Source organism: Taurulus bubalis, assembly GCF_910589615.1.
Source record: "Taurulus bubalis genome assembly, chromosome: 18".
Classification (NCBI taxonomy): Eukaryota; Metazoa; Chordata; class Actinopteri; order Perciformes; family Cottidae; genus Taurulus; species Taurulus bubalis.
The window spans coordinates 5,072,718-5,092,728 of NC_136606.1; the positions used below are offsets into that span (position 1 = coordinate 5,072,718).

General features: G+C 40.4%; 2 protein-coding genes across 3 annotated transcripts in view; one reads left to right on the forward strand and one right to left on the reverse strand.

Moving 5' to 3' along the window:
• avl9 (AVL9 homolog (S. cerevisiase)) overlaps positions 1-11,413 on the reverse strand; it is a gene marked incomplete at its 5' end in the record, with an annotated part of 15,621 nt that extends 4,208 nt beyond the window's left edge. Inside the window, 14 exons of one of the 2 annotated variants that reach the window (XM_079234026.1) lie at positions 692-745; positions 1,402-1,519; positions 1,860-2,079; positions 2,177-2,311; positions 2,641-3,125; positions 3,783-3,852; positions 3,942-3,980; positions 4,066-4,106; positions 4,930-4,996; positions 5,119-5,208; positions 5,456-5,527; positions 5,715-5,800; positions 9,973-10,093; positions 11,330-11,413. In XM_079234026.1, coding sequence (XP_079090152.1) covers positions 692-745; positions 1,402-1,519; positions 1,860-2,079; positions 2,177-2,311; positions 2,641-3,125; positions 3,783-3,852; positions 3,942-3,980; positions 4,066-4,106; positions 4,930-4,996; positions 5,119-5,208; positions 5,456-5,527; positions 5,715-5,800; positions 9,973-10,093; positions 11,330-11,413 — 1,682 coding nt within the window. The remainder of the gene's footprint in view (positions 1-691; positions 746-1,401; positions 1,520-1,859; positions 2,080-2,176; positions 2,312-2,640; positions 3,126-3,782; positions 3,853-3,941; positions 3,981-4,065; positions 4,107-4,929; positions 4,997-5,118; positions 5,209-5,455; positions 5,528-5,714; positions 5,801-9,972; positions 10,094-11,329) is intronic. The other variant, XM_079234027.1, reaches the window with a different exon arrangement.
• Positions 11,414-12,870: 1,457 nt separating this feature from the next.
• Positions 12,871-14,433, forward strand: lsm5 (LSM5 homolog, U6 small nuclear RNA and mRNA degradation associated). Its single transcript, XM_079233988.1, has 5 exons — positions 12,871-12,919; positions 13,678-13,773; positions 13,881-13,908; positions 13,989-14,061; positions 14,145-14,433. The coding sequence occupies exons 1-5, from the start codon at positions 12,874-12,876 to the stop codon at positions 14,175-14,177; spliced, it is 276 nt and encodes a 91-aa protein (XP_079090114.1). The 5' UTR covers positions 12,871-12,873; the 3' UTR covers positions 14,178-14,433.
• Positions 14,434-20,011: the final 5,578 nt, after the last annotated feature.

Sequence of the window (20,011 nt, forward strand, 5' to 3'; positions counted from 1 at the left end):
TTTAGGTGTAATCCCATACACTGTCCCTTTAAATTAATCTCTAAATTCTGTTTTCTTTACTGCTTTTCATTCCTAAAAAATAAATAGTTACAAATATATTCTTTAATTTCCCCCCCTTATTTTCCTCCAGTCTTTTATTTTGGAGTAATGCTTAGAATTAACAGAAAGTTGGGAGGACAAAATTAAATTCTTGGTCTTAAATCAATATTTTGTCAACACGAATCAACAGAACATGAAGTCAGACAATAAGAGGTTTTAAAGTCGCAAAAGAGTGTTTTTACATGCAGAATGTCTCCTTCAAAGTAAAAGCACAGAAATGAAATGTTCTGAAAGGACTAAATAAAGAAAAACATGGTTGTATTTAGAGGTTTAAGTAGATCTTTACATTGTCTTTTTTTTTTTTTAAAGGAGGACAACACTGAAATAAACACATTGTTTTACTGCTGAACCCGTGAAACATCTGTATTGTCCTCTTGTCTCCACAAGAGGGCAGCAACACACATCTTTTAGTGCGCTACAGAAAAGTACTCCTGTGACCCGCAGAGGTTTGACAGAGAGACAAACAGCTCTGCCTTGCACTTTGTTTATTTACGTTTGGCATGTTGTTGTTGTTGTTGTTGTTGTTGTTTCTGACCCTCTGTGTCTCTAAAGTCGCAGAATTTATTTATTCAGGAGATGAAGGAGTACTCACTGTGAGAGTCGTAGTTTCACATCAGCAACACTGTACTGGCCCTGGAACGGGTGTCTGCAGAAAGAGAATTTAATACAGTTAATTTGTCTCAAAACGTGATTATTTAAACAAATCTGAACAGTCAACAAGTGTCACAACGTCGGCTATGGAAATAGTTTCTGCAGCTTTGCGTTAGAATTAAACGCCGATATTTTCCCCATTTTTCAGCGTGATTTCTACAACCTCTACTAACAAATTCTCCTGTCCGCTCCTCTCTGCTCGGAGCTCAGCAGCCTGAAATATAGCCGAAGTTTCACAGATTTTTTGTCACATGACTGTTGGTCTCAGATGAATCAATCATGGCTTCCTAGTTGCGTTGAAGAGCTCAGAATGTAACTGTTTTTGATAGAATATGGCTACTTCAAACGGTATATTTGTGGCACTTTTTCTGATGGAAACATTCATCACACACGATGTGTTTGAGGACCGTTGGAAAGATGACAAACTGGACGATTGTGAGTTTTTACAGCTTCTGGCTGTGATCAACGACGTAGTTTTGTCGATTGTTATAAAGAAAACTTGCTTTTCCATCGCGCCGGCGGGTTTTAGGGGTTCAGAAAGTTAATGCCCACATGTACAGCTAAATGTTATTTAACAAACGCTTCAGATGTTTTCTGAAGATTGGTTTGGTTAATTGTTCCGTTCTAGACCTGAAGGTTCGGCCCACCTACCCCGGCGTGATGGCGGCCATGGCCGGGTGCTTGTTGCTGTACCACACCCGGTAGTTGTGGGTAATCTTCCAGGCGGTCACGAACGAAAGGCCGTAGTCGGCGAGCAGCCGCTCGTTGTCTGAAACCAAAGGAGATGTTTGAGCCGGTGGACTGGATCAGCTGGTCTGAGTGTAATTTTCTCTAAAGAGCCACAAGTATTTATGGAATCAACTCGTCAGAACTTGAATGAAGGAGTGAGTACAGATTATTCAGTTCTAGCTTAAAAAAGACACTCAAATCAGTTAGCAGCTAGAAAATGGGGCGTCAATCAAAAATAATATTAATGGGAAACAGTCTCAAGTAAATATATATATAAGTAAAATAAATAATGTCAATGAGATGAAGCCAAAACTATTCAATACTACAATTATTCAGAACAACAATCTATTAATTGCTAGGTCAGTGAAGGCGTGTCCCACCTTGCTGCAAGGCGGAGGACAGTAGCGAGTGCAGGTAGAGGGTGAACTGCGCTCTGATCCACTCGTCTCCGCCCTCCCAGCCCGTCCCGTCCAGGAAGACGTCGTCGCGGTTCTCCGTCACGTGCTTCACCAGGTAGTCGGCGAAGCGCAGGTCCGCCGTCGTCAGGCTCAGGGTCTTGCGGAGCTCCGGGTCCTGGACGTGGACTCCAGCGTCTTCAACCTGTAAAGACACAACGCGGTGCAGCGTTTACCCCATCTGGAATATCCGACTTTTACTGTTAAAGTGTTTAAAAAATTTTTTTTTTAAAAAGTCTTACCTCCACGACGGCGTCGCTGAGGTGCCTCTGCTGGCGGAAGAGGATGTTGGTCGCTCCGGCAACGAAGCCGCGCACCGTCACGTCCGACAGGAGGTGGTGCTGCTGCAGGGCCATGTAGGGCAGACACAGGTAACCCTGGCAACGAAAGGGTCAAAGGGTCACACGGTCACACGGCGCTTAAATGTCAAATGGTGTTAATATCCGGCTGGAAACAAGTGGGTGTTTGATGAGCTGTCGGCATTATTTTATAGGAGCTAATGTTGATCTTTTATGATCTACAAAAGTGGGAGGAGTCCTCTGACATTTGAAATGTGAGTTTAATGGATTTTTTTGAGACACCAGCTGTTCTAAGTCTTCAGATACTCAACCCTGACTTCCTGTTTGAGACGGGAAAAGGAGAAAATTCCGACTTTGCAAAATAAAGTTCGGACACAAACAACAACAACCTGCGTCCAGCGCGTTACCTTGGTGAAGACGGGGAGCGGCAGGCCGTACCGGTCCTCCTCCAGACCGGACACCAGACCCTGGACCAGGCCTCCCTGCCCGCCGGCGGACTGCGGCTGCACCGTGATGGGCGTCCCCGGCTTGGAGTCGAAGGCGTCCAGCAGCGGCTCCGTCTCGCTGCCCTCCACGTCGGCGTCGTCCTCTTTGGGACCCTCGTCCAACACGCTGGGGTCCAGAGTCTCCCACTCGCTCTCCGAGGACTCCGGAGAGCTGCGTGACGGCGGCTTGAGGAGGTGGTTGTCCCCCTCCGTGCCGGACAGAGGCTCCAACCCGGCGGCGGCGGCGGCGGCGGCGGCGGCCTCCAGCTCGCTGTTGGCGATGTCGGTGACGGAGACGGAGACGAACTCCTCGGCTCCGGAGACGCTCTCCACCAGAGTCAGGTCCTCCGACACGCTGCTCTTCGGCCGGTAGTGGGACGAGTCCGCCAGGCCGTGCTCGATCATACCTGCACGGGCCAACCGGGGGAAGCCGGAGACATTTTTATTTCATTTCACTTCATCACTACTGATCTCGTCTGTCTGTTGCAGGTTTTTACAATTCCAATATTTACAGATTTTTTCCAGTGAGACGTTTGAAGAAGAACATTCATCCTTTTTTGTAACCATAAGACAATTAAATACAAGTGTTATGCTTGTGTTATACTCTCTGAAAGTACTTTCTCTATTAGCTTTTACTCAGTTTTTTCTAAAATTGTATTTCAAGATTTAGTTTTTTAACCCCTTGGAAACTGTGGCACCCACATGGCCTCTATGGCAGATATTGCTATAAAAACTGTATAATTCACTTCTTCATTTACTCTTAACCAGTAACATATAGACTGATATTTACACATTTGAACACACAACTCACATTATACTCTTTTATTATATATACCTGTGTATATGCATATACATTTTTTTGTTTGGGTGTGCAATTTTGGAGCAGAGGCCTAAAAATAGGTGGGTTTTCATTAAATACAGTTCCATCTATTTATGTGTCTTAATACCTTGTGACCTCACAATGACACATATGTGTGAGGCTGTTTTGTGTTTGAAGAATTTTCGCTTTTTCATGCATGAGAAACATAACAGGCCTATTTTAAGGATCTTTTGGCGTTGCTGACCTGGAAACAGTGATAACACGGTCATCAGCGCTCCCACTAGTCTGTTGACAGGAGACACATAGAAGAGGACCTGCAAACAACAACAACACAAATCTAACTTAGTGCTTTTTCCCCCCAAAGAATTGTGATTCGCTAGAAAACATTTGTTTATAATGGTACCTTCTTCTCCAGCAGAATAAGCTTGAAGAGGATGAGGACCTGCGAAGGTAAAATGAAAATATTACTTCATAACAAACTATTCTGCAACCAGCGTTCACATTAGCGTCGCCGTGTGATTCTCTACCTTGTGTCGAAAGTGCAGAATTAAATCCCTCGGCGATAAACCTGAAGGGAAGAAAGCAAGAATGTCGGCTCGGTTAACAACAATCACAAGACTCATAACCACAAATATGGTCCGTTTATTGGAGTATTTATGCAATAAAAGGAAGATCTTCTCATGAAAGAGACAGGTTTTAGTTATAAGAAATAAATAATTATGAAATGGTTACACATATTTGCAACCCTTTGTCTTTTTACAAATACTTTTGAGTTAAAATGCATGAAAGTAAACAATAAAAAACACAAACTAGTGTCAAAGTAAATTATTATTAACCTTTATAGAAAAATATCAGTAATATTGTATTGCAGTATTTATTTGGAATTATTTCAATTGCATTTCATTTTTGTATCTGTTTTTTAACACCTTTTTTATTTATTTAATTGTTTATTGTATTTTTTTTACTTATTTCATTTTGATTTATCTAATTAATTATTTTTGTGTCACACAAGTTTCGTCCCATTTTATTTATTTATTTATTAAGTTATGCAATCGATTCTGCTTCATTGTTAGTGAAGGACTATTTAAAATGTAAATTGCATGTAAAGTACATAATACTGCAATATATAACAAAATAAATGCAGAGAATACAAGTAAATAAGTAATGAGAAATATGTCAGACAAAACATACAACCGCAGTGTAAATAAGTGAATAAAATAATCCTGCAAAGTGCGTTGAATTAAGGCAGAAATGACTTCCTGTCTGACAAAAAGTGGTGAAAAATATACGAAAACAGGCGGGAGCGACTCCAAAAGTCTGCATGCACATATACCAAAAATAAAAACAATCATTATTATTTGTGTCACAAATATGCGGCGCGCTCGACCCACCGAGATACATCTGTGACCCCTCCAGGGCCGAGCCCCTCAGAGAGCCGTTCATGTGGTCGTACAGCTCCTGGGAAGGGAGGAGGAAACAGGAAGTCAAGAGGAGGAAACAGGAAGTCAAGCGGCAGGGACGACGGAAAACCAGCGTGTGTGTATATATGTATATATGTGTATATATATATATATTCTCACCTTTAAAATCGAGATCTGCGAGAAGTCCTTCTCCTCGAAGTAGGCGTGTGTGATGAGCTGCAGCTTAGCTTGAAGCAGACCATAGAGAGGCTGCCAATCACAACAAATGTTAGCTTATTAAAATAAATAAATATTTGAGAAAATTTCTCAATTATTAACCAAAACATTCATCGTCATCAACTGTTTCCTTTTGCTGTGTTACAGTCATCTGTACTGATGATGAGGAGATATTTACAAGGGAAACAAACGTGTCATTCGTAGTTTTACTGATGTTTTAGTAGAGAAGGCAACATGTACTACTTCTCTTTTTAAGAGGTGACGATATGGAGCGACTCACCACTCGGCTGAGGACGCAGACGCTCTTCTGCACCGTCTCCCTGGTGACGTCGGCCTGTCGCACCTTCAGGGCCTGAAGACGGATTAAAAACATTCAAATATATACAACAAAATAAGTCATATATTTGCACGTATATCTACTTTGAACTGCTTTGGATAGTTTTTTGTTTCTAATTATTTAGCACTTTCATTTTGCTCCAGTTACCACATTTCCCCCACACAGTTATTAGACTCTGTACAAAACTAAAGACATGTCTGACCTTTGCTTCTATTTGGCGATAACAGGAAACTCCGTAGACACATTTCATGTCTTCATTTAGAGGCGGCAGGTGAAAATACACCGTGTCTGCAACACAAAACAAAGACTCATCACATTAATAAACAACATCACGCATCCATTCGTACGGCTGGAGTAACTATGATCTCTCTACATTCATCTGGAACGCCTTACTTTCACATTGCAGTTCTTTAATTATCTGCACACTGGGTGGATACTTTTTTGTATTACTCATTTGCTTGTTCTCACTTTGTTTTTATTGTCTTTTAAATCTCATTTTAATGTTTTCCTATAGTCTAATTTATTTTTATGCCCCTCGTAAAAGCACGTTGAGTCTATAAAACAGCTTTTCCTTTGATTCTCCTTCGTCATCCCAATACTAACAGACACTTTAATACACCGGGAAAAAACATCTAATGTGTCCCAATACATAGTGAGTCAAATGCAGTATGCCTATAATACCAGGACGTGGCTATTCTGACCCACAATCCTTTGCACAGAGGAGAATAGTCACAGGACTTCTGCAAGAGGCTGTTCTATTACTTAAAGAAAAGAAAAAGATCTTTTGCATGTATTAAGATCGGGATTTGTCTTCATAAGTGGGGTATATACGGTTTGACCAATGCATTTTTGGGCGATTTTCGCAGAGTAATGCAAATGTATATTATGTGTTGAAGCAGCGCTGCTGTCATGCAGGATGTCCACTTATGCAGAAGGACACGGTTATGGAAGAGGGAAGGTACAAAAGGCAGTTTTACTCTCTGCTGCCAAACTGGATAAACCGGCCAAAGTTTACGAGCTACTCATTAGTTAGAAAAATGTAGTTTCTCTGCGTGTTTCATGCATTAAATACAACCAGTAGAATGTAATTAGGTGCATTTAGTGTTAGAGGTACTTGTACTTTACGTTCCACACCACACTCCTTCTATTCATCAATATCTTGTAAAGGTTTCATAAATCAAACCATTATATTATAAGTTTATGTAAATAAACTAAATTAGGGGATCGACAGAAAATTAACCTGCAACTATTCAGATGATTAAATATTTAAGTCGTTTTTTAAGCAGATAAAATATTACATTTTACCGTCTCAGCCTGTTTTAAATCAACGTAAACTGAATATTATTGTTATTTTCAGCCCTCGTCCAGTTTTTTGCCTTCCAACCGGATCCATTTTGGTGCGTTTAAAGACACTCTGGACATCTGAGACGTTCGCCTTTTTGCTGCAATGGAAAGAGTCAAGTCATTCTTTTATTTCCTAAAACCTTGAGCTCATGAACACAGCTGGATATTTAGAGATCTTCAAAGACACAAAAATAAAAACGGGAAAAAAGGTTCTAATGAAGTGAAAATAAAACTGCAAATGGATCTGAAACCTTCTGAGCCGAGTGGTTGTTTAAGCCCCTAAATCCAAGTGTGGAATAATAAAGATGTTTACTGCTCCATAACAGAAGCTATGACATCACATCCCAGATTGCCTAGAGCCCCCTTTAACGGCAGAAGAGAAGCAACCGGCAGCGATCGGCCCTCATTCCATCCGAGGAGGGCGGATGAAGAGCGTTTAGAAATCTGCTCTGGACGAGACGGCAGAGCCACAAAAGGTCAGACTGTGGACGTCACAGCTTAAGCAGAGAGGAAGGTCACGCTGTCTGGACGAGGCCACAGCGGCACAGATACTACCTGCAACCGCTCTGCTTTTTGTTTTCTTTCTATATATATATATATATATATATATATATATATATATATATATATATATATATATATATATATATATATATATATATATATATATATATATATATATATATATATATATATATACATAAAGAAAACAAAATATAGAAAAACAAATATATATATATATATTTGTTTTTCTGTATTTTGTTTTCTTTCTGTATGTATGTATGTGTGTATATATATATATATATATCTCAATACACACTTTTACTTAGTTAAAACTATCTGTAAATATTAGGAATTTAATCTTGCTGTGAAACATCCCTAAACTATGGAAATATGAATCCTAATGTCAAGTGTACTTTGGTTGAGACTCTTCTCCCCTACTGAGGCATTCAACTGTAATTATTTGTACTTTAGCTTCATGATAAGATTAATTAAAAGAACAAAAAACAAGATTTTCACCCTCCAATGAAGGATTTTTTCTTTTATCCAGAAAGATATTATCTACATTATTCTAAATGCATCATATATATATATATATATATATATATATATATATATATATATATATATATATATATATATATATATATATATATAAATGTTCTGAATAAGTAGGGAGTATGACATTTGGAAACAGCCATGAACGTCAGCTTCTTTTGTTTACTGGAAGATGCAGGACCATGAAAAATTATTATTATAGAACAGCTGCAACGAGCAAGAAGGACAATAATTATTATGTCATTTATTTCCAAAGCGGTCTAATTTGTGTGCACTCATGTGATGACTGCTGATCTTCAGTAGTTTCCCTCTGCAACCAACACCCTGTTCTATCTTTATGAGCCGCAGTGCAGAGGGAGCCGCTCACGTCGCTGCTGGCTTCTTCTGTTTCATTATTACATTTTAATAAGCTAGCAGGCAGCTGGAGCAGCAGAAACAAAGCCTGCAAAAGACGAGGAAATATCACGGCGGGGATCGAAGATTGAGAGAAATATCTGCGAGGCAAATGTCTCTCTTGTGCTCTCCGTCATCAGGGCTGCTGCTCTGGGAACGTTTAGTTTCAGGCGTCGGTTTAATTGGCTCAGTTCCTCCCGTTGGCCGTCGCCGGACAGCATGAGGAGCAGCGGTGAACCACGGGGGAAGTCACATGACGGCAGTCACGACACAGAGCCCTGCTCTCCCTTTACAGCCTGGATGCAGAGTCTGTTACTAGCTTCTAAAATAAACACGTACTGCACCTTTAAAAAAAATCTATAAATCCCTCACAAAGGCAAGAATCCAGGAAGTCCAGTTCTCATTGCTTGTTTTTTCTAACCAACAGTCCAGTTTGCTTTCACAGAAGAAAAATAAAACAACTTTCTGCACCTTTAAAACAATGTAAGAACAGACTTAAAGTGACATAAACATGTTCTCTCTACAGAAAGGGTCCCTTATAAAGACAAGAAGGTTAATCAGAAGCCAAATCCCTGTAAAACAACTCTGGGAAGTCTGTATAAATCGGGACGATCGTGAGTTGAGCAGTAGAAATATGGAGAAAACTAAGTTGTTTTTCTATTAAAAAGACAACAAATCGAATATCAATGAAGGATAAGAGAGTAAATAACAGTTATTTGTTGTGAAGACGCAAATAAAGATGCAACTAACTGTAATTTTCATTATTCCAGTGGTCCATAAAAAGGCACCAAAAGTTCCAAAACACCAAGTCGACGTGTTCTCGTTGTTTTGTTTCGACCAACAGTCGGAAAAAAAAACTAAATATTCAGTTTACTGTCACAAAAGACAAAAGGAAACCAGCAAGTCCAGCAAACTTTATACTTTATCTCAGTGACGTCATGAATAAGTTCAAGTTAAGCAAAAATAAATAAAAATGCTCCTTTTTATATGAATACAATTGGTACGTTTTTACTTCTCAGAAATAAAGCCAAATTAAAAAACTTAAATTGCATAAAAATAGTACACTGTAAAACAGTTTTTTTAACAAATCACCAAATAAAATAATAATTTTAAAAGAAGACTCCGTTTAGAAGCATTATATCTCTGATCTTTAAATTAATAATACACATTGTTTGTTGTTTTACTCTAATTAGTTAGCAGCCAAATTTATTTTCACGTATATTTATCTTGTTTATTGTGTATGTATATACACAATATACATACACCCCCAGGACTATTTTTCGGACTATTTTTCTTTCTTTTCTTTCTTCTTACCGGTGACTCCCCTGCACACTTCATATTTAAACACACATGTCAGTTTAACATACACTTACTTTAACGTGATCTGTTTGTCTGAGCACTTTTATCTTATACTTGATCCAAATATCATTGCACTGTTGTCGTCGTTGACAGTTGATTGTTGTTTGTCTCGTCTAATGTATGCACCTTCCGCCTAGAAAAATTCCTCGTTTGTGTAAACATTCCTGGCAATAAACGGTTTCTGATTCTGATTATATAAGTACGAAGAGCTACGTGAAACCGGAGTCAAATTCCATTTATGTGTAGAAACACATGGCCACTAAAGCTGATTCTGATATCAAACGCGTCATCGCCGTGTGACGTACCTTCCTGGTAGTTGTGCGCTCCGTCGGGCAGCGCCAGGAAGGGGAGGTACTTCCACTCCTCCGGCAGCAGGTTGCTGTCGTGACCTTCATCCGGCATCAACGGCGGGTACGAGAATTCAACCTGAAGGTCGCGGGGAGACAGGAAGTCAGCATGTTTAGCTCTGAGGGAGGGTTGTGAACACGGGACTTTTGCTTGTCGTGTTTACACCGTGAGTTAACGGTACTTTCACTGCAGTAAATGATCTGATGCTTCAAACCCCCTGCCAACAGGAGCCAGGCGGGTGGCAGGTGAAATAAAAGAAGACGGATGAAAGAGCCAAGAACCTAAACGTGATACCCAGCAGGAGATGGCTGACCCCGATCGGATGACCGGCCCGGTGCACGAAACAATGAGCCTCATCTTAGAACCAAATAAAAACAATCTTGTTTTATCGTTCTCCTCGTGCAGCGGCTGCTTCCAAAGGCCTGCACATGTTTTTTTGAAGAAGAGGAGGCGGTTATTAGAGGAGGTGACAACGAAGATGTACAAAAACAGGTTACAAGAGAAAGTCACGCTAGCTGTGATTACAGGCGTTGTTTTGTCTTTTTTTGTCTGTGTGTGCATAAAGTGCATAAAAGTTTTGCCTCAAAGAGTAGAATTTTAATTGTTTTATTCCACAAACTAAAAGGTTTTTCTTTTTTGGTACCAAAGCTTACATTTCTTTATCTGCACAAATCATTTAAGATATTAGCATTTAAATGATTCTCTGTATTTTTCTTTCTTCCTCTCCGAGTGTGTGTTGATCTGAGAGGTGAGTCCTTTTAGGCGATGAATAAAGTTTTATTTAATTGAGTTAATTGATAGCCAGCCCTAATTATAGCCTCATAAAATGATTAAAACGTTTCTTTCCTGCTCCTAAAAACATTTAAAAACATTGTTAAAAACAATTAAACATCCTCATATTGTTGATATCCGGGTACTAAATCAAACAGCTCTTTCTTTTTAAAGATTCATAACACAGAGGGAAGATGAATAATAGACAGCAATCTGCAGCCTGCAAGAGAAGAAAACACACACACACACACACACACACACACACACACACACACACACACACACACACACAGATAGCTGCTTGCAGTTAAAACACACTGAACTGGAAATATCCCCAAACTGGCAGCAGAGCACATGTTACATAACCCCTGGGAGCCCGGAGCGAACAGCTGATTGTTAAAACAACCTCTCTCTCGCTCTCTCTCTTTGAGATGTGACTCATAACCATCGCAGCCAAGAGGAGCTGGACCACGCAGTCAAGTGCGGAAATAAGCCCAGTATTGTGAAGTCTAGTAGCGCTGAAAAGAGCAGCGGTGCGCGTACCTGGCAGCCCTTCTTGTGGTGGAACCCAACCACCACGATGTGCAGCACGGGTCCCTTCGGCTCGTCCCGGCCGCGAGACTCCATTCTCTCCTCCTCCCCACCGGATGTTTTAACTCGGGGGTCGGATGTAAACATAGCAGACAAAAGCTGATTATTTCCCCCCGACTCCACAAACACACACACAGACGCACGCACGCGCGCCCACACACAAAGACACACTGCTGGGTCCGCGGACTGGGAGCAACAAACACAAACCACCGCGGAGACGATTCTCTCTTCCGCTTCGTCCCAGCGTGTCAGAGGACGAGCGGAAGCGAGAGGATTCCCTGCTGCGCACTTCCGTCATCGTTAAAGCTTTGCGACGCATGTATATATATATATATATATATATATATATATATATATATATATATATATATATATATATATATATATATATATATATATATGCATATATATATATATATACATATATATATTATTACATGCATATTTTATAATATATATATATATATATTATAAAATATGCTTAAAATTAAAACTATATATGTAAGTAAAAGATCGTTTTAAAAAAATATATATATATACACATACTATTATAAAATATATATATTTAAAAAATATATATATTTTTTCTTAAGTATCTTTATTTTGTTAACGTATATTTTTATTCAAAAACTGATGGAAAAAATACAATATAAAACGAGTACCCTAATGACACACTTTCAGAGTGCAAATATTTGCACTCTGAAAGTACACAGTACATAAAAAATAAATACAATTAAATAAATAATGAATGAGTGAATACGTTGAAATAAATCACAATGAAGACAGTTAAATTGATATATTCAAATATATATATAAATAAAGGCCTGGTAAATGCAGAAGAAGAAAAAAACACAACAGAAACAACAAAACAACCCAAACAACCATTTGTTTAATTTGTTGGGAAATCCACATTTCACAAAAATAAAAACATTTTACTAAATACAACGACAATTCTCAAAACACAATACATTTTCACAAAAGACAAAATGTCTCAAAACACGACAACATTTCTCAAAATAGATGCAAGTATTTTATTCTTGTCTCTAATCAAGGTGTCCAATTAATGTTTATTTACACCTTTGGTAGTTTAATCACAATGTTCCATGTTTTGTATTAGACGAGTCTGTTTTGTCTGTTTTGACTTCCACCGCTGGACCTGGCAGACAACAGAAACTTCGGTGGGGATCTATCTTGGCATCGACTCTGCCATCTTTGTTAGAGTCAAACAACGACGTCATGTATTGACTCCCACAACCTGCGCCATCGTGTGGAAATAGATCGAAAAACATAATTTAATCTTCGGGTCCTCTCATTCTTCTGTTATACTCGTTAAATTGTGTTTTATAGATTTATAATTAAATAATACACGCTTCAAAACGGATGTTTGGCTGTTGCAAATATAGCCCATCGATTATTCATTCTGGGTTCGATTGCGTCAGCCTGCTCGCCGACGTTTCTTCTGTCGATTGCTTCTGCCTGCCGGCCATTGAACAAACATGGCGGCCACTCCAACCACGAATCCCTCTCAGTTGCTCCCACTTGGTTTGTAAATTCTAAATTGCGTCGTCTTTCCGTTTTAAATAGCTGATTGTGGATTAGTAATTAAATCCAGAGGGCGTTGGTGGCAGTTTGAGGCAGGAGTTCAGATATTAGGGAGGTTTTGTTAAACGTTAACATGCGTCAAGGTGCAAAGGCGGGATACTCGTTACTAACAACGTGTCTTTGTTAGTAGTCTTATCACAACATACAGGCAGACAGGACAAACATTTACATTTATTTTAAAGTAACATTTATCTTTGCAGCCAAATGTTTTATTAGGAGGTCAATTTACTAAGTAAAGTTCAGTTACTTTCGTGTACATTTGAGGTACTTGTAGTTTTCTGTTCATGCTACTTTTTACTTCTACTGCGCTATATTTACTTCAGCAGTAATTTAATAATAAACATATTAGTGAAGCAGTCACAGTTTAAATACTCTAACTTCATTGTACTATTTTACACTAACTTAAGTAACATTGTCAATACAGAAGTATTTTTACAGTGTGGTATTAGTGCTTTTACTAAAGTAAAGGATCTAAATACTTAATCTATTTACTGAATAAATATACTTGTATTTCAGACTTTTGGTCGGTTAAAAAAAGCAATTTGAAGACTTGACATTTTATAGACCAAAAGAGAAGAAAACAATAACTAGGAGATTAATTGACGCAAAACATATGTTCTACATAAAGTAGCCTCCAAAATTGTGCAAAATTGAAACTGACTGAATTCCTGATTTCACTTTTGTGTTTCTCCTTTTAGAGCTTGTGGACAAATGTATCGGCTCCCGGATTCACATCGTCATGAAAACCGATAAAGAAATCGTCGGCACCCTGCTGGGTTTCGACGACTTTGTCAGTATCCTTTCCAGATTTATCTACGTGCTCTCGGGTTTAACAAACTGCTTTATTTGACTGTTTTCTCTGAATATTGTCCCAGTTCCTGTACTTAACTCCATGTTTCAGACATGGTCCTAGAAGATGTGACAGAATTGTGAGTACACCTTTTGTTTTTGCAGGTATTTTTAAGCCAACTGTTCGCTGAATGACCTCGTCATACCTCATGTGTTTCAGTGAAATCACACCGGAGGGACGGCGGATAACCAAACTGGACCAGATCCTCCTCAACGGCAATAACATCACCATGGTATGTGACTGTGCTGCGACCTGTTGCTGTTGTTTTGCACCTTCACGGTGTGATTCAGGACCGTGTATTTTCTCTTTTTGCAGCTCATACCTGGAGGAGAAGGACCTGAAGTATGAGACGAGAATCGTCATTGAAGGCCGAATGTTTTGAGTTGTGGATTCATGCCTTTTCCTCTGCCGTGTTCCTGAGTTTGTAATATCATTATTGTTGTTTTTGGATCATTCCTTCTTGGTCTTGAGTGAGGAAGATATTTTTGTAAGATTCCCTAATTGATTATTTGTTATATATATTAAAAAAAAATTGAACTATGATGAATCACGCATGACAAAAAAACTTGTTTTTTCTTTTTACAAATAAATAAGAATCGCTTAAAACATGAGCTCTTCTTTATTCTTTTTTTTTTAAACTATAATAGCTGTGCAACTTAAACGTATCATGGTGTCTGTCTCAGCTCCAAGCCCAATTAAATCCTACTGAAGTTTAAATAAATATAAATATATATATAATTTAATGAATACAAAAAACTTAAGAACTTTAAAAACTTAAACTTACATACATTTTTTTTTTTATGAAAAACTTTCATAAAGAACCTTTTCACCAGAAGAACATTTACCTTTAATAATTTTACTTTTTGAACTTTTCACACGGTAAACATTTTAACTAACAATTTACAGTTGAAGTTCTTGTCAAACATTTACCTGCAAAACGTTTCTCTTGTTCTTGGTTGTGACCTTTTATGGGTCCCGACCTGCAATTGTTATTACTTTTATTGTTTCTGTTTTTATCATGTGGAGGGCCATGAAAATAAAATGTGTTATTAATATTGTTAATGAATTGCGATATAGGCGCCCTTAAAGAATAGTGTTGCTCTCCACTTACCGCAGGACCCAGTGCATGATGGGAAACACCTGGCCGTCGCCGGATCAGAAAGCTGATTGGCTCTCAGTTTTCCCAACAAATATTCTGTGCCATTGAAATATTTAACACTAGATTGTTTCGCTTCATGTTGTGCAATGAAGGTGTAATCTGTTAAACGAGTCTTGTGTCGCTGATGATATTAATAATGACAAATAAAGTGGATTTATGTATCACTTAAATGTAAATAAATCCAAACATGGTCAGCAAACTACAAATATTCTCCACTTAGTTTTAAAAGGACGTAAACAAGTCTGTGGTGAATTTCATCTTGAAAACAGCTGCTATCACGCCAGCAACATGAAGTATAAAACATAGTTCACCGTAATAAACCACATACTTGCCTTATTAGACAGGAAGGTTACAACCAGGCTGCAGGTTTCTGTTCCTCTTACTTGTTTTATGTTTAACGGTGAGATGAGAGAAGGAAACACGGACTCACGGACCAATCTCTTGACATTTTATTTTGAATGTTTGAAGATTGAACTCAGTGTGCAGCTCACCGGTAAGTCTGAGACTCAACTGATGAGAGAACATCTTAATTAATAGCTCAAACTTATAAGTGGACAAGTGTTTGTGAGAAATGAAGGGCACTTATCTGGGAATTTGTTTCATTCTAAGTACATTTAGTGCTTTATGTGCATACAATTTTTTAGGCTCTTCTATACTCAAGTATTTCCATCTTCTGTCTCTTTATACTTCTACTCGACTACAATTATTTTGTATTATTTACATACTTTGCAGATTCAGGTTAGAAATACAAAATACATAATCAACAAATACATTATTGTGTAGTAATATAAATGAAGAGGAAACTGTATTTATGTACCAGTACCCAACAGATAAAGTAAAATTAGCTAATCTGCAGCATTAAAGTGATGAACATTAATGCAGCAATAATTACAATATATATAATATTATAATTATAATTTATAATATATTATAATTATGTAATAATATAATACATTTATTTTGGAAATGGACCACTCTGCATAAAGAGTACTTTGACTTTTGACATTCCACCACTGTTTATAATAGAAAATGTAATATTCTTTATTCCTGAGCCGGTCAATTTTATTTTATGTATTCTAGTAAAATTTCATGAAATAATTTGTCGTATTGGTTAAACATCTGTATCGCATTTTGTAAAAATAATAAATGGAAATATTTGTGTTGGATTTACATTTTTGCAATTTAATTTCAGGGTACAGAACAGGAGAAACACAACATATTTTTTAAAGAAAGGGCGTCAAACCGTGATAGAGAACACACAGAACCCATAAAGTGAGACTTTCTCTTGGCTTCTGTTGCTTTTAATTCTGCTCCACCGACTCTTGACGCCAAAAAATAGAGTCCACCACCGCGAAGAGCACAGCAATGGAGAGAGAAGAATCGTGTTTCAGCCGGGCGGCCAGGGCGATCAGGAGAGCCCTGGCCAGGATCTGCGGAGATCGTTCTGCCTCTGCACCCACCAGCCGCAGTGCTTGTCATACCGGTGAAATATACTCTGTGGATCTGGATCAGATTTCTAATCAATCTGTATCACACTTTGGGTCGCTTAGTCCTCTTTACCCCCAACAGCCTTCTGCTCCTCAAGAACCCTCAACGAGTGGAGGCAAAAGTCTCAGGAAAAAGTATTATATAAATAGTAAATATAGTCGTGCTTCAACGGACCCTTACCCCAGATGTAAACCTGTCATGAAACCCTCCTGCTCTCAGTCCATAACCCCAATCGTTGCTGAACCTCTGTGTACACAAGGCGAACCCGCAGTCATCCTGGCCTTCACCGAAGGAGGCGTTGCTCAAGATGCATTTGAGTTTTTCTCTGCGGGGTCCGAAAGTGAGCAAGAAGGAGGCGGTGACGTCGCGATGGAAACGGACGCACCTGTTGCAGCCGTGAACTACACCGTGACCAACGCTCTGCCGCCTCTTTGCAGCAGGAGGGACTCCAGCCGCCTGTCCCGCTCTCGCAGCATGCCCTCGCTGAGTGGAATAACCTCCGTGGAGAACAAGGCCCTCAGACGAGCTGAGAGCTCACCTGACATGTTAAGAAGCAGCTTTGAGGACTTCACGCCTGACATTGCTGCGGATGAAAACGATGAAACCTACAGGTTCCAGTGCACCGGCCCAGGGCTGTACAGGTGCAGCGTGACCGGCCTGCTGTTCCACATGGGTGGCGAAGGGGACGTGGTTTACAGGACCGTCCCGTGGGACCGGAGGCTCCTGGCCCAGCATCGCAAGAAGCCTGCAGGACCCCTGTTTGACATCAAATGCGAGCAGCAGTCGGTGCGCGGCCTTCACCTCCCGCACTGCGAGATCCGCTCCACGGGCGGATGCCACTTCCTCTCCGTCGCTCACGCGGAAGACGAGGGCGTCGAGTTCATCGGCCCTCATGCGATCACGGAAAGTCACGTCGTCGTGAACATCACAGGGCTTTCTGCTTACGGAAACGTCAAGGATGAAGGCTCGCCGCCCGTCCCGGTCCGAGCGCTGGTTCTGCTGTTCTACCGGCCCCCGGCTGACCCCGATCCCGTGTCCCTCCTCAAAGTGTTGCTGCTACCGAGGAACGTGGTGCTCCGGGACGTCCTGCGCATGAGGAAGACGTTAGTTGGGGATGAGAGCTACATAGAGACGTCCCCACACTGTAAACTGAACCCGGAGCAGGAGTACACCCTGTCCACTCGCCCCGAGGCCGACCAGGTTCTAGTTCAGCCAACGGAGGCCGAGTTTGACTGTGACGACTATGACAACTACTTCACTTCATTCGAGGTGATTTGGGGGACAACACTGAAACACATCAAGCTGCTGTTGAAAGACTCCAACAGCTGCCACAGTGTCTGGGAAAGACGGGTTTGTCTTTCGTCCGCTGGAGGCCGAAGGTCCTCTGGGCCGAGCGCTCTGGCCCTCCCTTCCCCCAAGAGGCTGTTGGTCATACGGAGCCGCTTCGTCGAGGGGATCTCGGGCCCCGTGCTCAAGAGCCTGCTGGACAAACTGTTGGAGAAAACGGTGATGACCGACGCCGAGAGGGAGTGGGCAGACAAGATGCCGAACGAGAGGGACAAAGCTCGTTTTGTTATCGACACCGTGAGGAGGAAAGGTGAAGCAGCCGGTTCAGAGATGATTGACATCCTCTGTGAGGCCGACCCGTTCCTCTGTGAACACCTGGGGTTGATCGGAAGCCAAGTACACTGTTAAACACTGATATACAGGAGCTAACGAGAGCGGAGGGCAGCTGGTTTAGTTTGATTCTGCGTGAACGAGTTCATTTGCTGATCTGAATATGAGAGGAAACTTTGATGAGGTTCAGAGCCGTCTGCTGGCTTCCTGTTTACCGGCGATGTGTCTCTAAATGTGACATTTACAAGAGGTAGTAAATTAAGTTCCTCCATTTATTAGCTGTTTATTAGCTTTTTCAATTTCCTCAGCTAATGGGTGTTTGTCCGTTTTTTATGGAAATCTTTCCCAACTTCCTAAAATGCTAATTGATATGACATTCGCCCTTTGTTTCGCTGTCCTTCTTCCCTATTATTGTCATAGTCCTCATTACAGGAATGCAAAGAACATAATCAAATACAGTAATACAACAGACATACAATAGAAGAAAAATAAGCAGCACATTTATATATTAGATTGCAGTAATAAAGCACAGTAGTGGCATATAAAAGTCAAGCCGTGTCAATATATATTGTGTGTCTGATTTATCCTATTTTATTTGGTTTCTGATCATAATGACTATAATGGAGTTTTTTTTATGCCCTGATACCAAAACACTGATGATGGGAAAAAATATATAATATGTAATCTACTTGTTATACAAAATAAAATAAAATATATCGCTTACATTGTATTTCCAATTGCCATGAACGCAGCATGGACACACTGTTGAGCTGTCAGCCAATGTCTGTTGCGAAGGGGCGGGGCTCAATAAACTTGGCGACCCTTGCCCTCGCTGTCTGCGACCACGGAACCGCTTTCATTCAGCAAACTGGCGTGTTTTACAACCTTGTGTGTTTAAAATCACACTGTTTATCATTTATTTACTACGATTGGAGGCGTGCAGCCCGAGGTGAACAGCTGACACCTTTGTCTCTGCTTTCACCGGAGCTGTCAGTAGGTGGAGGAGGCAGAATATATAAATGTGACAAGATGCCTTCACGTACCCAAGAATTAAATTTAGTTAAAAATGGATGTTTGACGTTTATTTATATTAAAACGTCTACAAACATGACAGTTGACACCGACACTGGAGAATAATTAAATATAAACCACAAGTCTGGTTGTTGATAATTTAACTGCCACTATTATCAAGCTATTTTACGTTTCCGATTTTATTTTTATTCCGTTGACACGCGAGAACAAAGAGAACCTGTCCACATGTCCCCCGTTACAGGCCCCGCCGGCGGCGCGTCCTCATTGGCTGGCACCGGCGATGCCCGGCCGACCAATCGCGTGACCGCACACTGAGAAGCCGCCGCCCCCCCCCCAACGTCGGCTCCTCTAATTGGCCCAAACGTTTGGCGCCTCTTGAATCTGCTCGCAGCAGTTAGTGGGCGGGCGTGCGCGAGAGACGGCGAGCAGTTTGAACCGAAAAGCTTTTTTACCGACCAGGAAACATTGAAATCGGACCAACAATCTTGTTTGGTGGAATTTAAAACTCTTGTGATTTCCTTATCCATAAACACGTAGTTTTTTTTATGACAAAAGCGGCGGGAAACGGCAGCTTTGTACGTCGTCGCTACGTAAAAGCCGGTCTCGCGCAAAGTGATTCGCTTCCTCCTCCTCTCCCGGGAGCTAACGGATAGCTAGCTCCGAGCTAACACCCCCCTCACGCCCCCTCCCCCCAACACAAAGGACGACTTCTGCCCGGTGTTTTTGTCCTATCGATCCCTGATCGCTCCGTTGAATGAGGCCAGAGCCTCACGTGCAGGTAAGAGGAGCTCGCGATGCTTTTGCAAAACTAAACCTAAACTGGTAGCTAGCGCCGAGCCACAAAAACACGTGTCAAAATGTGTTTATTGTCCCTCTTGGAGAACTT